The 22,559-nt window shown below is 39.0% G+C and overlaps 1 protein-coding gene across 1 annotated transcript in view; it reads right to left on the bottom strand.

Annotated features, from left to right (window-relative positions):
- The window catches only part of ano8b (anoctamin 8b), a 57,936-nt gene that overhangs the window by 12,663 nt on the left and 22,714 nt on the right, over positions 1 to 22,559 (bottom strand). Inside the window, exons 2-5 of the mRNA XM_047374785.1 lie at positions 9,171 to 9,281; positions 4,086 to 4,218; positions 257 to 395; positions 70 to 166 (exon numbers count right to left, since the gene is read on the bottom strand). Of these exons, the coding sequence (XP_047230741.1) occupies positions 70 to 166; positions 257 to 395; positions 4,086 to 4,218; positions 9,171 to 9,281 (480 nt within the window). The remainder of the gene's footprint in view (positions 1 to 69; positions 167 to 256; positions 396 to 4,085; positions 4,219 to 9,170; positions 9,282 to 22,559) is intronic.

Below are 22,559 nucleotides of genomic sequence, written 5' to 3'. Positions count from 1 at the left end.
AGTCCATATACAAAAACAAACAATGAATAGCATTAAATAACCATATAACATTTAACAGCTTCAGCTTACTGATTGGCTGGCCCTCCAGGAAGGTGATATTATGAAGAACCTCGCCCTGCTTGGCCAGTAGATTGTCCAGCCAGTATTTGATGATGCTTTGTCTCTCCTGCAGTAAGAGAAACACATGTATGAGGGTATGAACTGCCTTTGCACGTATGTATGGGTATGCGTGTACGTGACAGAGATGCAGACTGACCTGTGAGGTGAAGAAGCACAGCTCACTCTCTATGTTCTCGTAGATGTAGTCCTCTTCGCAGGAGAAGCTCCGTGCTCCTCCACCAAACTCAGGCTTTACCCCCTTCCTCAGACCCATCTCCTCTGCACCTCGTAGCAAGCTGTAACAACATGAATGCAATTTTATTCCTTCACTCCTTGTTTCAGATCTGTGACTCGGCAGAGAATTCATTTTCATCTCTGGTTAAGTCTCCTTTTGTTAATCATTCCCTGAACGTCCCAGAACTCACACATTATAATGACTCTCAAGCTGTTGCATTCTGCTTCAACAAAACATTTGGCGGAGCGAGCAGTAGTACGGGTGATCTCATAGTAACAGCAAACCAGGATTGTTTCCTTACCTCTGAGAATTATAAACAATTATTTCAACGTCAAGATTTTTCTCCACAAAATCCTGTTAAAAAATGTTTATTTTTAGAGACATTTCACACTTCACAAAGACTCCCCAATGTCATCAAATATGAATAGAACCAAGATGGACTCTGTAGGATCTTGGAGAGGTTATGTGGCCTGCATCCTGGATATGTAGCCAACCTAAGCACCAGTATATGTAGATTTCGTCAACAGAGACTTTGCCAAGGCTTTGACCTCATTGTGTCCACATGGGGTATTAACTGTAACAGAGCAACTAAAGAAATACTTACGAGCAGCTGCAATAAACTTCCTTCAGGCCAAAACTGACTGTTTAGGCGCAGAAACATCCTATATTTATAGGGAAAGATGACTGATGTGAAACCAGTAGTAAGGAAACCCTTTTTATAAGATGACCAAAGAAACTAAAAGGTCAGTAGCATCATGATTAGCTTAACACTAAGATGAGGCTGTCATGGCAGCCTTCATGACCTCCAGCGTGAAGTCGAACAGTAGTTCGACTTCACGCTGGAGGTCGAACAGTATTCTAGACTGTAAATTTGTGTTTTTGATAGTTCCTGGTTAAGAAAAGGTATAACATTGGCACTCGGTGGGAAGTTTCGGCCCACCCAGCATGGCCAGTCCTTCAATAAGTTTTCTGATGACCAAGAATGATCTTTAGACAAGACCCTACAGAGATGATCCTTGTTCTAGCAAATTGAATACCTATTATTTAACCACTTCAATTTGTCAAAGTGGACACATTTACAATAGGGTCAAAGCAAAACAAACAGAGATGTCTTGTCTCCTTTAATTTATTTTCCTGACTGACTTCATCTAAACTCCACCCCCTCATTTTTCTCCATTCATGCACTTTCTATCTGGTTTCCTCTCTGATGATGAGTCTTCAAACTTCTCCCAGAGTTTTAATTTTTTATTTGCCTCCTCATACCTCTTTCATTCCCTCTTTATGTCCTTCCTAGGGGCCTTAAGCTGAAATTGCACTGATAATACATCACGACTCTGCCACTTTTCCCTGGAGGCTGTCAGCTTCCTTCGCTCTCCTCTATACACATATATTTATTCTTTATGCAAGCATATGGGAGTGAAGCTTAGGTGGGCTTGTAACATCCATCCATCATGCAAGTGCATGTAGTTGCAAGGGCGGTACAATAAAGTACAGACAGCACCATGATGGACGACAATAGAAACGCAAGGTGCACTCTGCTGTATCACTGTAGAATGCTGCAAAGTAAGCATAATTATCACATAGAAATGGCTCTATCCACTTAAACTAAATGTTTAGTACAATTTAAGATTAGTTCAGAAATCTGCAGCACCAGCTGTGGCCAGGAAACTGAATTGAATCATTTTATCTGGATGTTTTATCCTCTACCCCCAGGTGCAGATAGTCCCGGATTGAGTTAAAGGCAAATTGTGGACAAAGGTAACCTTGTAGAGGAGCAGAACACTGCTGAGGAAGGCCATTGCTCCTAAAGCTTATGCTAATTTAGCAAATGCCTATCAGACATAAAATGTGTAATAATAAATTTCAGCAGAACTGGGCAGCATGCTGTAAAGTGCATAGTCAGAGCAGAGGAATGAGTAAAGGATGCTAAGTCAGGGAAGAGGAACAGGATATTTTTGTTGTACAAAGTAACTGAGGAAGATAAACTGTGTTTTTTGCTTGATTTTCTTTTAAAGTAATGGATGATTTTGAAAAAAAAAACATAAAGGCGTAGAAAACCCTGGTCCCATCCATCCGTCTGTCCGTCCGTCCGTCCCAGTCTGAGTACGGATCTTGGATGTCCGTCAACGCTGCTATGTCCCGTGGGAATACAGAGATGTTTCCAACACCATCCAAGAGAAATGATCTCTGCAGTAACTTCTGGTGGCACATTCTTGAAACGCTCCTCCTTGAGGCATCCAAAGGCTCAGGTATCTGATCCCTAGCCGCCTTCCTTAGATGTTAAAAAGTAAAATACGCTTTGCTGGATGTTTGACCTCCTGACCCTTTTCCTAAAGAGTTCTCCAGGTAATGTTTAATGGACAATAGTTTATTTTTGTCCCAAATCACTATTGACCACTAAAACCTGAGACAGGGTCTTTATCTTGTCAAAGTGCAGACACTAAACCAATCATAGGATTCATTTCCTGCCACATTTTAACCCCACTCATGAAGAAGATCCGCCAAAGCATATTTCAGCATAATCTTCAACCCAGGTAGTTATTCACCTTTGTGTTATCTTCAAATTGAAAAGTCACAATGCTAAAAGACCAGTCAAATGACCGGCCTTACCCTCAACTATCAAGAGAAGAGAAGCCTTGAAGAACTGCCATCTAAACTATGAAAGTCAGGGAGGAGACTGAACTGACTCTGGGTTCTTCCCTGACTTTCCTGCGGTTTTCTTTCCAAACTAGATTCTGCAGTGGACAGCACACTAGGTGTAAATACAATCCAAACCATTTGACTTTAATTAAATCTGCCGCTAGAAGCAGCTGAACGCACCAAACAGCTTGGCAATTTCACTAATGATTCATCACCTCTAAGCACTGCTGTGCTGTAGCAGCAGCTCAATGTGAAACCATTAAAACAAAAGTTTCCATTTCCCACAGCGCAGAACAGCAAACTTTACATCCCAAATTCAGCAGCAACCTAAAATGACTGCATCTAAAGCTTCTGGAACAAGAGGTGATGTGTTACATAAATTATAAACAGTTTGTGCATGTTTCTTTTGAATGGAGGTGTAGAAGTGTCAGAAGAGTAGCATCCTGCCTAAATTCTACAAATGGTGAATTAATTCAGAGTCCCAGTTAAACAGCCATTAGAGTATAACCTGCAGCAGGTCAGGGCAGTGAATCTCATAAGATCTACAGAAGGTTTGAATCGTCATTCTGCTCAGAAAGGACACATTTTAAAAGAAAACTATATTTAAAAGGTGCAAAAATCTAAAAAATCTGTTGTCTTGTTTTTTAAGAGCAAGACTTAAAAGGTCCAACAAATACAAAGCAATAATAATATTGTTTTGCTAATTTTGCACAAACACCAATGAGATTTAGAGTCCTATTATGTAAACGCCTTTGGAAAAAGCTAGTACAGCTTCTGCTGTGCAAGGTTTCTTTTTGTTTATGAATTATCAGAAATAACAAGCTTGGTTAAAACATTTGAACAAATTTAGCATCACAAGACAAAACTAAACTGATCAAATCATCAGACAGAGATGGACATTTCGCCTCCTTCTGTCGCCGTCAAGAATCTGTGATATCAGAGACAATAAAAGTACATTTCTTAAAGAAAAAAACCTTTAAACATATCTAAAATGTTTTTTAGCCATTTTTAGCCATTTATAACAGCAGTGCTTCTGATTTATAATTCGACAAATAAAAACTACAGTCTTTATAAAATGTTGTTTCCCACTAAGAAATCACAGGTTTCTTACTTTTCGTACGTAGCAGTGATGAAGAATGCGTAGACTTTGGTGTGCTTATGATGCCGGATTTGGATGATAAGTTCTGGGATTCCAAGCCGGATGTGGTTCAGTAACCACAGCAACGTGTGGTCATCTGTTGTGTCTGAAGAAAAAACAAAAATACATTTTCCTTCGTAAACAAGCAAGATCAGCCTAATACTTCCGCAGTGGTTTACTGTTTATTCCTTACCAGCATCTGTTCGCTAGGAACGAGTCACTTTGTTTGCCTACATCTGCTGAAAATAATGGAAAAACTACAGGAATTAAATAAAACTGTCTTTATCCTTTTCTGCGCTAAATATGTTTATTTCCATTGTTTATGAAAACTAATAAAATCAGAATTCATTTAGCCTTTAATGGGACATTAGTCATTGTTAAGAGTATCAATATAAAATGACTTTTTTATTTTAAAATTTTATTGGGAGACATATTTGTTCCTGTAAACCTTCGACTACTAATCTCATCCTAGCATAACATTATTTAGACCACAAATAAGAACATATTTGAAAAAATCTTTATTACATTATTCTGTAAGCCTCACTGGAAAGACTTTATATAAAAGCTAGACGGGAGTGCTAAAAGGTTTCCAAGTCTTAGGTTTGACTGCGTGCTTATTAGCTTTTTTTACCATTATAAAATAATAATAATTAATAATACATTTGATTTGAAAGCACCTTTTATAACACTCAACTACACTGTAAAAGACAAGTTAAAAACAGTAAACAGAGGATAATGAATCTACAAAACACCAGCAACTCAACATTAATAAAAAAAAACATTACAGGGAATATGCAGATTTAAAAAGGTGAGTTTTGAGGCACATTTTAAACTGAGGAGGGGAGTCAATATTGATATCAGGTGGCAGCTGATTTCAGAGTAAGAGAAGTTTCTCCCCCCATGGTGCTGAGGCGGACGGTGAATGGAGGAGGAAGACCTGAGGGAGCGGGAGGGCGTGTGAACGTAGAGGACCTGGGACAGGGAAGGTGGGGCAAGCTTGTGGATGGCCTTGAATGTAATGAGGAGTAGTTTAAAATGAGTTATGTATTTAAGGGGAAGCCAGTGTAGCTGTTGTAAAATAAGACAGATGCGATGAAAGGAGGTGGTCTGGGCGATGATATGGGTGGCAGACCTCTGAATCATCTGAAGTTTATGGAGGAATTTTTGTGAAAGACCGTAGAGGAGAGAATTACAGTAGTCAAGACTGGAGGTGACCAGGCTTTGAATGACGACAGAAGTGGAGTGGGGGCTAAGGGAGGAACGGAGGCGGTTTATGGAACGAAGGTGGAAATAAGCAGACCGGATTATATTATCAATATGAGACTGAAAGGAGAGAGTGGTGTCAACAATGACAATCAGACTCTTTACCTGAAGGGAGGGGTAGACTGAGGAACTGTCAACGGTCAGAGAAAGGTTATTGGTTTGGAATTGGTGCCAATTTCAGTTTTATCTGAATTAAGTTTGAAAAAGTTTGTTGTGAACTATGAGTTGATGGCAGAGTGGCAAGAGGAGAGATGGGTGGAGGGTAGTGTGGCGGGTGGCTTGCAGGAGAGTTAGAGCTGGTTGTCATCCATATAGAAGTGGAACTGGATACTGAAGTAGCAAAATATGGAATATGGCTGATGAATATTGATAATTTCGTCGTTAAAACATGAGAGAAGGGAGGGGCAGGTGTCACTGGAATACAGAAGAGGAGAGATTTGGCTGTTTTGATTTTGTCTTTGTAGAAATTGAGGTGGGTTCTGTAAATGTCAATGTGAATTGTTAGTCTGGTTTTCTTTTAAAGGCGCTCTAGCTGCCATCCTTCTGCCTTTAGGATCCGGAGCTCAGGGGTAAACCATGGGGCAGAGTGAGAGAAGGTGACAGAGCGAAATTTAACAGGGGCAAGGGAATCGAGTACGGAGTGGAAAATGTCCCCACCAATCTCTGTGAGCTTTTGCATCTCAGCCACCAAATATACACTTCAGGTGGGAGCATATTAAGCCCAGTTGAAAGTGCATAAAACTGACCAAATATGTCTCCATATGCATAGAGTGAATACCTAAGACTGGTAAATACTGTGTCCAAGCGATTTTTGCAATTGGGAAATAGCACACTGATATTACGACATATTGTACAACTCTAGCAGTGAGAAATGTTTGGATTTCACCAGATATCAGCAGCACAAAATTCAACAATAACGTTGCAATTGCACGACCTTCTAATATTCTACAGTCCTATATCATCATGTAGTCTATTAAGATATTGTCATTCAAGGTGTCCAATGGTTTCCAGGTATACTGAGAATTTAAAAAGGTTTAAAACTGCTAAGACCTTCTGTCGTACAGTTCATCTGGTTTAAGGTCCTTTTAATGAGATGCCAGGGGAAGTGCTGGAGAGACCTGACTTTTCTCCAACTGTGTGCAGGACAGAGTAAGACAGCACTGCTTCCCCCCTCCCGCACCAATTGCTGCACACCGCCAGTCAGCTGGCAAATAGAAGGCTACTACACTTTCCCCATGCTTATGAGAAATGCAAATTCGGCTGTTTAAATATATTTTCTGTTTGTGAACAATGTGGACAGTCATGGTGGGGAAACAAAAGGGGGTGACATCCATCACTCTTAACGTTTTAAAAGTCCAACTGACAGGCTACAAGTTGGATGTCTGTAAAGCAATCTAATACCTGCTTGATAGAACCGCAAAAAAAAATTATATTTTGTGCAATAAGCACATAAATCTACTACTAAAGGTAACAGCTATTTATTCCATACTTTTTTCAAAGTTATATATTTCTAAATCCGAACTAGAAAAGCACTCATAGAGCGCAGACCTCCGCCAAGGCAATAGGGTCATTGGCACATGTCAGGTTTTTTCTTTACTGATCAGATATACTCTGGATGACTTCAGGCCACTGAATGTCAGCTGCTGACAGCTGTGGTGCTCCGCATCACCACCAAAATCTAATCATATGTTCCTTGTCGTAATATGCACCTTGTCAGAAACTTTCATCCAAATCCGTTCATATTTTCGTGAGATATTTTGCAAACAGACAAACCAACGGTGACAAAAACATAACCTTTTTATCGGAGGTAATAATAACTATAACTCTAAGTGTTTTTTACAGCAGCAACAGAAATAATTGTTGTTTTTCTGTTTTAAATAGAAGTAACTAGATCACATTTTTAAAAATCTTTATGTATAGAGTTAGGTCCCAAATTATTCATACCCCTGGCTTTGTTATGACAGGTGTTATGTTTATGTGTTTTTCTTACACTGAGCTGCAGGCTGTCCCGGAGAGGGGCTGAGTGGTGTGCTACAGCACCCCTGTGATTCATGAAGCTCATCAGCTGGCGCTGAAGAGGAGCTGCCTGCCCGTCTTTCGACGTCTGAGTGCCAACCCATGTGGTTCCTCTAGCCCTCCATTAATGTTCCAAGTGTTTTATCTTCTTGTTTCTTCCTGGTTTTATTCTTATTCTCTCTGTGTTTAGCAGGATTACCTCTTGACCCCCGGACAAACACATCACCATCTAATGTTAAATTGCAGTAAATTGGTTGAACTTTGATCCTTGCACGTGGGTCAGAAGCTTGCCACAAACGTGGCACTGGCAGATTTGGGTTTAAACGTGTTTTCATTTAACCATAAACTTTGTTTCTGGTAGAAAATGAGACAGGTATGTCTTAAAAGATAGTAAAACATTGCAAAAATAACTGTTTAATAACAGTTTCATAAAATTGCATGTCAAAATATTTATATTTATACCTTCCTCAATAATTAGTAGCAAAATCTTTGGGATCAAACCCTTGCATGTTATTCTAATTTATATTTGGTGATGAGTTTCAAGACATCGAGGTTTGCTTCCTTTCCATTACCCTAATTTTCAGCTTCCTACCGATTGTCTATCAGATTCAAGTCAGGACTCGTAGCTGCATGCAGTTAAAGTTTAAAGCCAGAAATGTGACTTGGAAAGTGAGAAGTTACTCATCAACTCGTACTCGTCGTCTTCCGCTTATCCAGGACCGGGTCGCGGGGGCAGCAGACTCAGCAGAGACGCCCAGACGTCCCTCTCCCCAGACACCTCCTCCAGCTCCTCCGGGAGACCAAGGCGTTCCCAGGCCAGCCGAGAGACATAGTCCCTCCAGCGTGTCCTGGGCCGTCCCCTGGGCCTCCTCCCGGTGGGACGTGCCTGGAACACCTCCCGAGGAAGGCGTCCAGGAGGCATCCAATATAGATGCCCGAGCCACTTCAACTGGCTCCTCTCGATGTGGAGGAGCAGCGGCTCTACTCCGAGCTCCTCCCGGATGGCCGAGCTCCTCACCCTATCTCGTCATCAACTCCATCCTCAAAATTTAATATGGCTGCCAGGTGCATAAAATGCAGTCATAACTGAGGTAATAATCCAAAAATTTCATTTTTGATGGTTTGCATCTCATTAAGTAAGTCCCACACACAGCCCTGTATGACTTGTGTCAGCAAATAAGGTGCTACAGGGTTTGAATAATTAAATAATTAGTTGAGTTTGGTATAAGGGTTAAGAAGGAAAGACAAATAAATGGTGAAATATTAAGTGTTACTTCAGACGGGCGAGCAAAATTCGTTATTTTTCTCTTGATCAAATTTGATCAGAAGATCAAAAATTAAAAATCCTTTTTTTTCTCTTAATTAAGTGTAACAACACAAAAAGCACAGTGACTTTTACTCTTAATGCATCAGCCAACATGTTTATTGGGATAGTTTGTTTTGAGTTTAGAACAATTCAGATAGTTAATGAAATATTGCAAAGATGGGAGATAATCCCTTCATTTTCTGTTGGATTCAGAACCACTGCCTCTAATCAAAGAACCGGCAGCACATTTAGTTTTTTTCGTTTCATTTAACAGTTGAATTAAATTAAATTGCAAATGCTTCAGAATCAGCAGGTCACACACTGACAATATTATCCAGCAGTGAAAACCTGCTCTGTCATGTTCTTTTATAGCAGATAAACGATCTGCAAAAGATTTTCTTTTTTGTTTGGTATCCTAAAAACACAAACTTTAGAAATTGTGGCATCTGCATGGGTATTTTTAAGCGGCTGACCTGCAAACGTCATGAGGACATCACAGTTCTCCGTTGGCACTGTTTTCATCCAGGACTTATGAGACAGGATGTGTCTCCCGGCCTGCAGCAGGCGCTTCCCAAACAACTTCTCTGGAAGACAAAAAGAGATGTGGGGGAGAGAAGGAGGGAGTTACCATTTCAAATTCAACATGTGTAAAAATCAATGACATTTGGAACATTGTTTTTTCTGGACCCTGTAAAAATCTCCTGCACACATGCACAAAGAGGCACATAAGCACAAATAAAACCGTCCCTCTCATCAGGACAGATTTAAATGTCACGCTGCTTTGCTTCACAACACGACACTGACAGAAATAATCCTGGACTGCCAAGACCACAGCCTGTAAATTGTCTGCACTGTTTGAATTGTTGCGCACACACATACACACGCACACACACACACAAACAAAGTTTTTATTTCTACCGTTGCTAAACTTTGTATTGACTTCTATTTATTTTAGTAACTGCATTTATGCCTTACCCTAACCATTGTATTGCTAACCCTAACCTAAACATAAATCAAATCATACTGCTAACTCTAACGCCTTACCCTAAAAATGGGGTTCCCTCGCATTGGGGCTGGGGTTCGGGTCCCATAAGACCCATTGGTCTTCAGAAGGTTAGTAATTATACCGGAAAAGATCCTAAATAGGCAACATAAACAACGGCAAACACAGACACACACACACACACACACACACACACAAAGAGATTCAGGTCGATCAAAGAGGCAAACTGCTGTGATTTGTCAGGCCTGTATTATGTCCTGAGCCTCGGGGAAATCGAAGTAAGAAATGTCTAAAATTGGGTTTGGAGTAAGAGTCGGTGGTTTAAAGGTGTTCACTAATAGTTACAAAACCACATATTCAGCTCATTTGTACAGTGCCCTAGAAATGTTTTCATTCCCCTTGAACTTTTTCCCGTTTGGTCAGGTTACAACCACAAATCTTGGAGTATTTCATTGGGATTCAATGTGCTAGACCAAAACAAATTAGAACATAATTGTGAACTGGAATGAAAATGATACATGGTTTTCAAACCTGAAAAGTGTGGAGTTAATTTGTAATCATCACCTCAGATTTGATAAGTCTGAACAAAATCTCGTGCAAAGAATTACCTTCCGCAGTAGTGTTTTTAATAATTAGAGTCCCCTTGTGTGTAATTTAATTTCAGTATGAATAATTTAAAGCAGAGTTAGGTTATCAGCAATTCCCTAAGACCAGGACATCTAACATAGCTCTGTTCAATCCATCAAGTAAAAACAGGAGTATGGTACAGGTGCAAATCTACCAAATCATGGCCGTCCACCTAAACTGACAGGCCAGACAAAAGGAGCAGCATCAAGAGAATAACGGCACATGGTAACTCTGGAGGAGCATCAGAGTTACCATGGGCAGGTGGCAGGTGCTGTAGTTGTAACTGCAACGAAATGTGGCTCTGCAAAGTATGGAAAAGAAAAGGCTGAATACAAATGTGAGGCCAGGGATCATTTTGCATCCATTTTACAATTATGCACTACCTTGATCTTTCACATAAAAGCCCAATAAAATACACTGAAGTTTGTGGGTTTAACATGACAAACTAAGACAACATTTAAGGGGTATGGATACTTTTGCAAGTAAATGTGAACTGACTTTTATTTGGTCATCTGTACTGTGATACAACCCAACAAGGTAACTAGCTCAGCTTACATTTCTTTGACATGGATACAGTAACTTCACTGGTAAAGTACATTTTAGAGCTTTTTCTTCACTCTGACATGTCCTTCATCTCTACTTAGAGCTCACATTTACACTGTTACACCAGTGCAAATATTTTTAAAGGGATCTCTGAGCAGAGTGAAGCCAAACTGTGCTGAGCTGTCATCGGATGGTTCGTAAAATCTGCTTCATGGCTCCTGAATTGTAATGACAGCAGCCTAGAGTAAATTTCCATCCCTCAACAGCTCCAGAAAAACTGAGACGAAGGCTGTCAGATGAGCCAAAATGCGTGGCTGTTTCCAAAGATCACACAGAGACATGTTCAGCATCACCGTCCCCAACTGATGATGATATACTACTTGTATATTTTTGTCTATTTAAAGCTGCATAATGGGTCCAAATTAAACTGAAATCCAAAAGGTTTGTAATCATTTACTGCAAACGCTTTCTCTCCTCTCTGTCAATGTAGTAATATCTTACACTATAATAGTGGATGTGCATACGACACAAAAAGGTCAAGGCCGTGAGAGATATAAATATTACCACGATGTCAGTGCTGTCCGAATGATGCTAAAACTCTCAGCGTGTCTCAGTGATACCAGGAAACACCTGCCACAAGAATCTGGCTCTCCCCTTCCAAGAACTGGTCGGCTTCAGAGAAAACACGCAGCAAAGATTTCTCACAACACATATATTTGCATTGCGTACATGCAAAATATGTGCAACGTGATCCGGCTGCAAAGAACCAACCCATCATGGGGCTTCAAGCAGCAAACTTTGCTTTATTCCAGGAAAATTAGGATTTCTGGAAAGGTTCTAATCCCTGATTTATCCCTTTATGATTTACTGTTTGATTTTTAGCCCTGAAAATAATCTTTAACCTCATTTTCATCTACCTTACCCCATAGCTCCAGCTATTACATTTCCACCAAGCAGGAAAAGCAGGAAGACAAACTAATGAAGTATTTTGCATTTTAAGCACTTTCTAAAGGGATTTTATAAACTAAATTAGAGCAAAACTGGGAAGTTATAGCATAAGAACAGAAAATGAAACATAACTTCTAACTCTGTTAAAATATAAATACAGCACTTTTAACTCTTATTCATGCTCCTGGTAGAGATATGTAAAAAGCCATCAGAAATAATATACACTATCACACTGAAAAATTAGCAGAAACAAACAAACTGAGGATATTTATTAAGTTTAATAAGAAACATTTTTTTTGATTCAGTGTTTATTATCAAAGCTTACAATGTCCTTATAAATAAAGTGAAATATATTATTTATGCTCTTCTTAAGATGGCTGTCTAGGAACCTTTAATTAGTAATCCATGACATCCTGTTTCCCTGGGCATACATACTTTGTGACACAGAGTCCTGTTTCTTTTATCCACTCTTAAAATTGGGTAAAGCAGGAGAAGAAGGCATTCAAGTAAGGTAATTTTGTTTTTATCTTCATAAATCAAGAAATAGATGTTAGAAAATAGAAAATAGAAAATATGCCAGAATTTCATGGCTTTTCAGCCAAATGCAAATTATTTCAGGCAAAACTTTGGTTTTATTTGTAAAACTAATTCCCAAAATACAACTTTAATTGCATTGTTTTGCATTTCTCCTTAACCCAGTTTAACCCTCTTATTACCATCCCATCAGCACAGCGCAGATGGGATTTGTCCTGCATTTTGTTGGTTTGCCCATTAACCTGTTGTTGTCCAGTCAAAAACACCCCAGTAATACTGAATTACTGCCAGATACTGAAAGTTGAAGTTGTCTTGGAAAAATGGGGCAGATGCACTCAGTCTTTGCTAATTGTTTTGACGCAACTAAATAACTCCAGGTGGCCTTTGGTTGAGCCTAAAGTTATCCATACCCCTGGCAGTTTGAAGTTACTTTCAAACATTACCAACATGTTTCTTCTGACTGAAAGTAATATTAATGTTGTGGTGTGGCCCAGCCAGAGTCACGACTTGAATCTGATAGAGAATCTGTGGCGGGACCAGAAGATTAGGTTGATGGGAAGGAGGCCTTCCAACCTCAGCTCATACGCATCAAAATACCAGAGGAAACATGTAAAAAGCCAGTCAGAAATTATAAGTAGGGTTTGATCACTTAAATACCAACAAATTACTTTTCCGTTGATTGTTGAGAAGGGTATAAATACCGTTAGACCTGCCATGTTTATTAAAATGAAATAAACAATAAAAACGGATGATTTTTTAAAATTATTTACTCCTTATGTTTTCTTATCAATTGAGAGATGCCTGTCTCATTCCCAACCAGAAAATGACACGATCCTGAGGTGTTTGGGTTTTTGATTGTCTTTGGTGTGTATTTTGACCATTTATTTGCTCTTTATTTAGTTCTTTAGGTCTTGCCTTCTTAAGTTTAAATCCCTGTGCCAAATTCTGTTAGTTGTTTTCTTGTTAGTTCATTCGTTTGTGTTCTTTTTTTATCTGAAGTCTCTTTTTATTAGATCTCTGTTGGATATTTTTCCTAGGTTTTCTTGTATTTCTGTTTCTGCTCTGGTTAATTAGTCTTCCTCCTTCAGCTGCTCTACCTTCTCTTTACCACAGCCGCTCCTCATTCCATCTGATTAGCTCTTCTGGTCCACCTATCATGTTTCCTGCTCTACCTCAGTGTACATAAGCTCCTATTATCTCATTATTTCCCACTGAATTCTTCTGTTGCCTCCGTTTACTGCCGTATTCCTCGTCTCTCTGTTCCATGCCTGGTCCATTTCCTGTGTCTGGTCTCTGTTCTCTATTTAAAAGACCATTTTGTAAGTTCTTTTTATTTTTATTATTAAAATACTTGGCTTTACCTCAGCTATCTCTGCAATTGAGTCATTCATAAAACTGAATCATGACAGAAACAAACTTAGTTGAAATAAAACTATTTCAGATCTAAATCACACAGGGGTATAAATACTTTTGGGTTTAACTATATCTATAATTATGGTCAAAGAGAGGTTCAGGACAACAATTTCACTTCAAGCTGAATTGTGTGTAGTCTACAGTCCAAAGACCAATAACTTTTCCACATACAGGTCCTTCTCAAAATATTAGCATATTGTGATAAAGTTCATTATTTTCCATAATGTCATGATGAAAATTTAACATTCATATATTTTAGATTCATTGCACACTAACTGAAATATTTCAGGTCTTTCATTGTCTTAATACGGATGATTGTGGCATACAGCTCATGAAAACCCAAAATTCCTATCTCACAAAATTAGCATATTTCATCCAACCAATAAAAGAAAAGTGTTTTTAATACAAAAAACGTCAACCTTCAAATAATCATGTACAGTTATGCACTCAATACTTGGTCGGGAATCCTTTTGCAGAAATGACTGCTTCAATGCGGCGTGGCATGGAGGCAATCAGCCTGTGGCACTGCTGAGGTCTTATGGAGGCCCAGGATGCTTCGATAGCGGCCTTTAGCTCATCCAGAGTGTTGGGTCTTGAGTCTCTCAACGTTCTCTTCACAATATCCCACAGATTCTCTATGGGGTTCAGGTCAGAAGAGTTGGCAGGCCAATTGAGCACAGTGATACCATGGTCAGTAAACCATTTACCAGTGGTTTTGGCACTGTGAGCAGGTGCCAGGTCGTGCTGAAAAATGAAATCTTCATCTCCATAAAGCTTTTCAGCAGATGGAAGCATGAAGTGCTCCAAAATCTCCTGATAGCTAGCTGCATTGACCCTGCCCTTGATAAAACACAGTGGACCAACACCAGCAGCTGACACGGCACCCCAGACCATCACTGACTGTGGGTACTTGACACTGGACTTCTGGCATTTTGGCATTTCCTTCTCCCCAGTCTTCCTCCAGACTCTGGCACCTTGATTTCCGAATGACATGCAGAATTTGCTTTCATCCGAAAAAAGTACTTTGGACCACTGAGCAACAGTCCAGTGCTGCTTCTCTGTAGCCCAGGTCAGGCGCTTCTGCCGCTGTTTTTGGTTCATAAGTGGCTTGACCTGGGGAATGCGGCACCGGTAGCCCATTTCCTGCACACGCCTGTGCACGGTGGCTCTGGATGTTTCTACTCCAGACTCAGTCCACTGCTTCCGCAGGTCCCCCAAGGTCTGGAATCGGCCCTTCTCCACAATCTTCCTCAGGGTCCGGTCACCTCTTCTCGTTGTGCAGCGTTTTCTGCCACACTTTTTCCTTCCCACAGACTTCCCACTGAGGTGCCTTGATACAGCACTCTGGGAACAGCCTATTCGTTCAGAAATTTCTTTCTGTGTCTTACCCTCTTGCTTGAGGGTGTCAATAGTGGCCTTCTGGACAGCAGTCAGGTCGGCAGTCTTACCCATGATTGGGGTTTTGAGTGATGAACCAGGCTGGGAGTTTTAAAGGCCTCAGGAATCTTTTGCAGGTGTTTAGAGTTAACTCGTTGATTCAGATGATTAGGTTCATAGCTCGTTTAGAGACCCTTTTAATTATATGCTAATTTTGTGAGATAGGAATTTTGGGTTTTCATGAGCTGTATGCCAAAATCATCCGTATTAAGACAATAAAAGACCTGAAATATTTCAGTTAGTGTGCAATGAATCTAAAATATATGAATGTTAAATTTTCATCATTACATTATGGAAAATAATTAACTTTATCACAATATGCTAATATTTTGAGAAGGACCTGTATAGCCAGGTAGGTTTGGATACATTGATGTTACCTTGATAAAAGAAATAATCAATTGAAAATATATTTTTGTATTTACTTAGGTTACCTTTGGTTGATATTACAAGTTGTCTGATGTGAAACATTTCAGTGAGATGAAAAAGCAAAAGGAAGACATCTATAAGGGAGATGATATTTTTTGAGAAAATTCATATTATTTACAATTTTTCCAACTGTAGAACATTTTCAGTCACTGCAAAAGAATAGATGGGAAATATACTAATTGATTTTCCTGTTTCATCTCGAGTGGATTTTCTGGAGCAGAAACATGACTGGTCACTCAGCTGTGATTTAGATGAAACTCTGCAGGCTCTGCTGTGACATGACAGCCATTCTAATGAGTCCTGTATTCACCGCTGAGAGCAGCACACACAAACACACTCCAGACGCAGCCGGCGAATTGGCTTCAACACTTCTACCAAGCTTTAATTTATGAATCTTACTGAGCGTAGAGCTCAGACACTTTGCATGCTTTTATAGATTTGCTGTTCGGTGTAGTGTTAACGGCGTTTCACCCACTGTGAATCAGAAATTTAATGCAAGGAAGTGGCCAGTCTCAGGTTTCTGTCTGTGTTTGCATAAATTAAAACTAAGATCCCAAATAATAGATCGTACTGCAAAATAAATCATTGCATTGAAGCAGCATATAGCCCACCATGGTGGGTATAGATTCGTATCAATTGAGGTAATCCAATTTTTAAAGAACAACAAATAATTGTTGATTTTGCTACATTCAAGCTTCTGAAAACTCTGTACAGTCAAATATAAAACAGGCGTGCTTTTTACGTCTGGAGTCATAAACTAATGAAATGAGATTTACATTAATTGTTTAGCAAAATTAAGATCAACTGATCAGGAAACTTTTTTTTTTTTTAGCTACAGTTCATTTTATCCAATTCTTTTAAAGTAAATAGATTCATCTAACCAGGATAGATTTCAGTTTGTGTTACATCAACAGAAGGGTTAGAGGCTCCCATCACACTGGATTAAGGCCACCCTATGGTCTCTAAGGTCTCCAAGAAAATTCAAACATAACTGGATTGCAGCAAATTTGAACAACTCTCACATCTGCAGCAGGATGCTCGTATATATCTCATATAAATATATAGCTCATATATATATCGGTTTCTGCATCTCCACCATCAGTTTCAGCCTTGTTGTGTTGAAGAAAACAAATTCCTCATGTTTTCATCAGCAGCATGACTAGATGCAACTAAGGGTATTCTTAAACAAAGCACTCTCCATCAATGAGAGTGCAATCAGTGGGAATTATGCACATTAAGTCCAAAATGTTTTTTACTGATCAATCTGAGCGGACCACGGAAGCTTTGAACATTGTATTTTAGGAGTCACAGGAAAACTGTAAGAATCTAAACCCTATGAACCCCTTCCCAAGCGTTTTCCTACTCCTCATAATCGCTAAATATGATAACAGGGATTCTCTTTTAAAGCTTGAAATTTTTTGTAGCTATTTAACTGCATGACTAAAAACTTACAACTTCCATCAGTCTCCCAGCATCCAACCTATATGCACAATTTGGAGGTATGTGTGCTTTTCCTTAATGGAAAGCACAACACAGGTTTTGTGCATGCTCTCAGAAGACCTCACTATGTCCCTACCAAGACCACCCAGGTTTTAATTATATACAGTCACATTAAATAAGTTAGGATATGCATTCCGATGACATTCAATTGTCAGATTAAAAGTACAATTTGAAAATAACAGCCTCAGATGTTAAATACACTTTCATCAAGCCCATATTTCTGTATTAAAATGTTTTTTTTTATTTGTTTGATGTGATATTCTAATCTTAAATATCATGTTTTCATTAGCTGTAAGCAGAAAATCAACTTACTTAACAGAATAAAAGCTTGAAAACATCAGCCTTTGTTTAATTAATCTATATAATGTGTTTAACTTATTGAATTAAGTTAGTCAGTCAGTCATTTTCCACCACTTATTCCATAGTGGGTCACAGGGGAGCTGGTGCATATCTCCAGCAGTCTATGGGCGAGAGGCAGTGTACACCCTGGACAGGTCACCGGTCCATCGCAGGGCAACACACAAACAACCATGCAAACACTCATACACCTAAGGGCAATTTAGATTGACGAATTAACCTAACAGGCATGTCTTTGGACTGTGGGAGGAAGCCGAAGTACCCAGTGAGAACCCAGGCATGCACAGGGAGAACATGCAAAGTCCAGAAAGACCTCTGGCTGGGAATCGAACCCAGGACCTTCTTGCTGCAAGACAACAGTGCTACCAACTGCACCACCATGCCTTGAATTAAGTAAGTGAAATAAGTTTACTTTATTATAATATTTTGATAATAATTTATTGATAGAGTCTGTATGTATGTTCCCCAGGACAACTTTAAATTAGGTAAATACAGCCTAGGCTGAATTATATCATAATTAATCTGAGTCAAGTGTGAAAAACTACTTCCATCAATCCAGCCTCGTTAGAAATTAGGAGAGTAGGTAGATCCCAGGTGCTGCTGACAACCATTTGGTGTCCACCCAGTCACTCCAGTAACTGAGAAGACCACACAGTCTGTATTCCAAAATATTATACAGTCACACATAAAGCCATCGGTCTGACAGCTGAGGCTCAGCAGAAATTAGGTCAGCCAAAAGGACAATGATCACAAAGCCCAGTGGGAGAACTACGGCAAAAAAAGAAATAAATCCACATTTGTTTTGACCCAGTCAGAGTCCAGACTCCAGACCTTAACCCCCGTGCTGTCAAGGGGTGTCCATAGTGTGGTCTGGGAGCCATTTGCGGCCCTTGGACTGATTTTGTGTGGCCGTAGACCACAATAAAGATGTTTTTTACAAATTTGTCTGCCAGCACAGGCGGTTAAAGCAGGGGAGAAGTTTTTTCTCTGAGACTTTAATTCTTATTATGATGGAACATGATAGATACAATGTACAGTATTTGTCGTTTTCTTTTTACTTCATTCTAATTTCATAGTGAGTAGGACCACAAACATCCAGCGATTTTTTTTTTTGAGAACAGACTTCGAACAACACATTCATTAAACTTGACAAAATACTGCATGTCTTTTCTAAGAAAGAGTGACCAACATCCCGTCCTTGTTGAAAACAGACTCAAAAACAGCCAAAAAGAAAACATTTGACCCCGAAAAAATCAGAAACTATATGAGTTGTGATCAGTAAGGCAAACATGCAAGATCAATTTTTATGTTTTAGATCTACAATCATTTATGGATCCCTTTTGAAAAAAAATAAGGCTGACTTGTTTCATTAAACCATGTTTAGTTTAGTACAAAACAGGCAAATTGAAAAAAAAAAATTGTGGCCAGCGAGAAATTTTACCTTGGCAATTTAGGCCCATGTGGCAAAAAGTTTGGGTACCGCTTATTTAGACAAAACTGTAGTTGTCTAAAGCGGCCCTATGAGGATTCTCTTACAAAAATCTAAGTTTCTTGGAAAAAAAAAAGAATCTGATGATTTCCAAGTTTTAAAATTGCCTTTTGGGCCGGGCAGCAGAATCCAGGTCGCTGCTGAGTAGCTTATACGAGGGCCAGCGGTGATACAGATGAAGCCTGCATTACTCACGGCCTTCACAGCGAGATGTCGGTTCCAGGGCTAATGCTTATCAGACTGCAGCCAGGCGGGACCATCACACAGGATGTCTGTTTGTGATCTGAGCCGCTCTCTCAAGCAATTCTCTGGGATGTTTATGTGTGTGAGAGACAGGCCTTGATATAAATTCCCAGATTAATCATGTGTAAGGCAGCTTTTAAGTACGATGCAAAAATGAAGGTCGCAGTTAATGATGCTTTTTACTGTCGTCAGTGTGCTGTGTTGATAACAAGCAGGTTCTTTATGCTCAACTGAGGCTCTGACTTAAGTTTAATATTCATTACTGTGATTATAATCGGTTTTTACTCTGCGGGTAGAATTTAATTCCTCTAAGTATGCACATTCTTAGGTGCTTTATTGCACAGCAGGTTTTTTTGTAAAAACGCTTGTAGGCAAAAACCCAACATTTTTTGTGTACTCCAATTTTCACAAAATAAAACATATTAAAATGTATTTATAAATATTTCATGACTCTTTACATAAAGAAATTAATAGGAAGCAAGCACTTGGTGACAGTGGGACACAAAGAAAACATCCAGCCTGCATAACATTTCCCCAGACCTTGTGTGTTCTGGTCTGATCAGTAACACTTTTGGGCTATAATTGTAAGATATATGAGACAAAACCAACATTGGGCATCACTAAAGGACACCATACCATCAGTCAAACAAGGTGGTTGCAGCATCATGGTTAGTTTTTTCCAGCTGGATTTGTTTTCTTCTTTCAAGGCGGATAAAATCATTAACAGTTCTAGTCAGTTTTGATCAAAAACCTACAGCTGTCTGCTAGAAAACCTAAGATGAGGAGCACTTCTATCTTCATAGTGAGTCCAAACATAAATCCAAAACAACAAAAGATATCCACCCGAAGGACACAAATGCCTTGGAATGGCCTAACCAAAGTCCAGAAACAAGTTGTGAAATGCATATAGACTCGTACTAAAGAAAATTGAATCCTGGAATAAAATTAAAAGGTGCCTCATCAATGTTTAATAAGGATGTGCACACTTTTGCAGCTATGTTATTGCACCTTCTTCATATACTAAATCCCCACCCCCCACCTTGAAAAATAACATTCATCTAGTTTTAATGGGGGTGTGTACACGTTTGACATCCACTGTATTTACTAAACTTCAATGAATAGGCAAATTAATTTCCTTCCTGTGTTTGGACTAAATAAAACGTATATTTGATATGTTGGAGAGATTTTAAGTTTTCTCTGAATAGTCATGCTTTTAGTTAAATTATGTCTGCCATCAGGGTGTGTTTTCTGCTGCTGTAAGATCATGCAGATGAAGCAATTCTTGACATCAGAGTTCAATTATTTTGTCTTTATGTACTTTAAATATAATAAAACAAAGACAGAAAAGAGCAATAGAGGAAGGCATTTGGACAGAACCTTTCAGAAATGCTTTGGGAGGAACGTGACAACGAGAGAAGCAGAAAATCTATTCCTCTGTCAGATCTATAAAGAGTGTGAATGAAACAAACTATCCAATTACAACAGAATGATCACATTTGAGGCAGAGAGCTTAATGTAATTAAAAAGCCCAACAACTTCCATAATGGCAATCATATCCTCCTCTGACTGGTAACATCCAGTGCAGACAAGTCCTAACAGAGATGGACCTCATCTCCACGGCACATAATCAACATCCTTTTAAACTTCCCGCTGAATTTCCAGCTTTCTGAAAAACATACAAACTGGGATAAGTGTGATAATTTCACTACAACTGGAAAAACATAAAAAAAATAATGCATTCATAATTATCTTAATGTTTTCATAAACAAATACATGATTTAATTGAGTAATTAAACAGAAAAACAATGAATAAAATTTGTATCCATTTTATGTTTCACAGTCCTGTGATGCAGCATGTTCCCAACATGGTCAGTGGGCAGAGCCTACACGGTCATAAGCGAGGTTATTGGTCGTCAGTTGGGTTGCCGTGCAGGTTAACCATCAATCAGATGTCAGAGTTTATTCAGTAAGGCATAGTGACAGTTTTAACTATTTCATGATAGACTGTAACCCCAGAAACATCAAATAATTGAATCTTGATAAAATGATGTACAACTTTAAAACATAATAAATTAAACTTTAAGTTTTAATTATGGAGTTACACATATTTGGTAATTTAGTAGTCTATTAAATTCTTGACACCTTTAAATGATAACATAAATACATTTATTCAGAAGTTATTTATTGAATTATGGCACTTTTGGCCCTAGCATAATAAAGAGATTTAAACAGTTAAACTGATATTTGCTGCTGAGACTACAAACTTAAAAAAAACTTGTTGAATAGACCCTTTCACCCGCAAATAGGAACAGGCGGATTTCTGGTATTAAGTTATAGTTTGAAACCTCTGGAGTCATACCGTTTCTATGGTGTACTGTCCTTTTAATGAGACACCAGATACTAAAGTGCTGGAATAAACAGCGTTTGTATGTCAAGCAGCAAAATGCAGGCTAGCTAGACGAGCAGATGACCCAACTAATAAACTAGCTAATCATGTTAGAACATTCTGTAAACCTAATCACAGGTAATTATCTAGAAATATTGCATTAAAAAGCATGTTGGTTTATAATGATTATAGACCAAAAGTGGGGAGTTCTTAGTTTTGATCCATTTAATAAATAGGACAGAAATCAGGGCCCATATTCACAAAGAATCCTGAGACTAAAAGAAGCTCCTAGTGACGTCATATTAAGAAAAAATCTGAGAATTTCTTGTATTCTCAGATTTTTCTTAGAATTTTCCCTCAGTAAGATAAAAGTTATTCACGAAGCACGTGAGGCCTTAAGAGAGCTCCTAACGAGAAGAAATGTTAAGAGTAGTGAGGCGGACTTTTAGTGACCCTATGAGTGTCTTAAGCTTAAGCTTGTCTTAAGAGATATTCTCCGAACAATAAATAACAGCCAATTAATAAAACACTACCAGCTTGGTCGCACAGGGATCCACTCCATTAATAGTCGAGTGAACTAGCACATAAACTTCTATAACAATCATACAATTATTAATATAGAGATAACATATACTTTATCATCCCCCTAGGGGGAAATGAAACAGTTTTAGCAGCAGGACATGTTAAAGGTGCACCTCTAGTAAAGTAATATTAGTCAGTCAATCATTTTCTTTACCACTTATTCCATAGTGGGAAGCTGGTGCCTATCTCCAGCAGTCTATGGGCGAGGGGTGGGGTACACCCTGGACAGGTCGCCAGTCCATCGCAGGGCAACACACAAACAACCATGCACACACTCATTCATACACCTAAGGGCAATTTAGAGAGACCAATTAACCTAACAGGCATGTCTTTGGACTGTGGGAGGAAGCCAGAGTACCCACGCATGCACAGGG

Source organism: Girardinichthys multiradiatus, chromosome 9, assembly GCF_021462225.1.
Source record: "Girardinichthys multiradiatus isolate DD_20200921_A chromosome 9, DD_fGirMul_XY1, whole genome shotgun sequence".
In the NCBI taxonomy this organism is placed as follows: domain Eukaryota; kingdom Metazoa; phylum Chordata; class Actinopteri; order Cyprinodontiformes; family Goodeidae; genus Girardinichthys; species Girardinichthys multiradiatus.
This window is presented reverse-complemented; position numbering and strand designations above follow the sequence as displayed.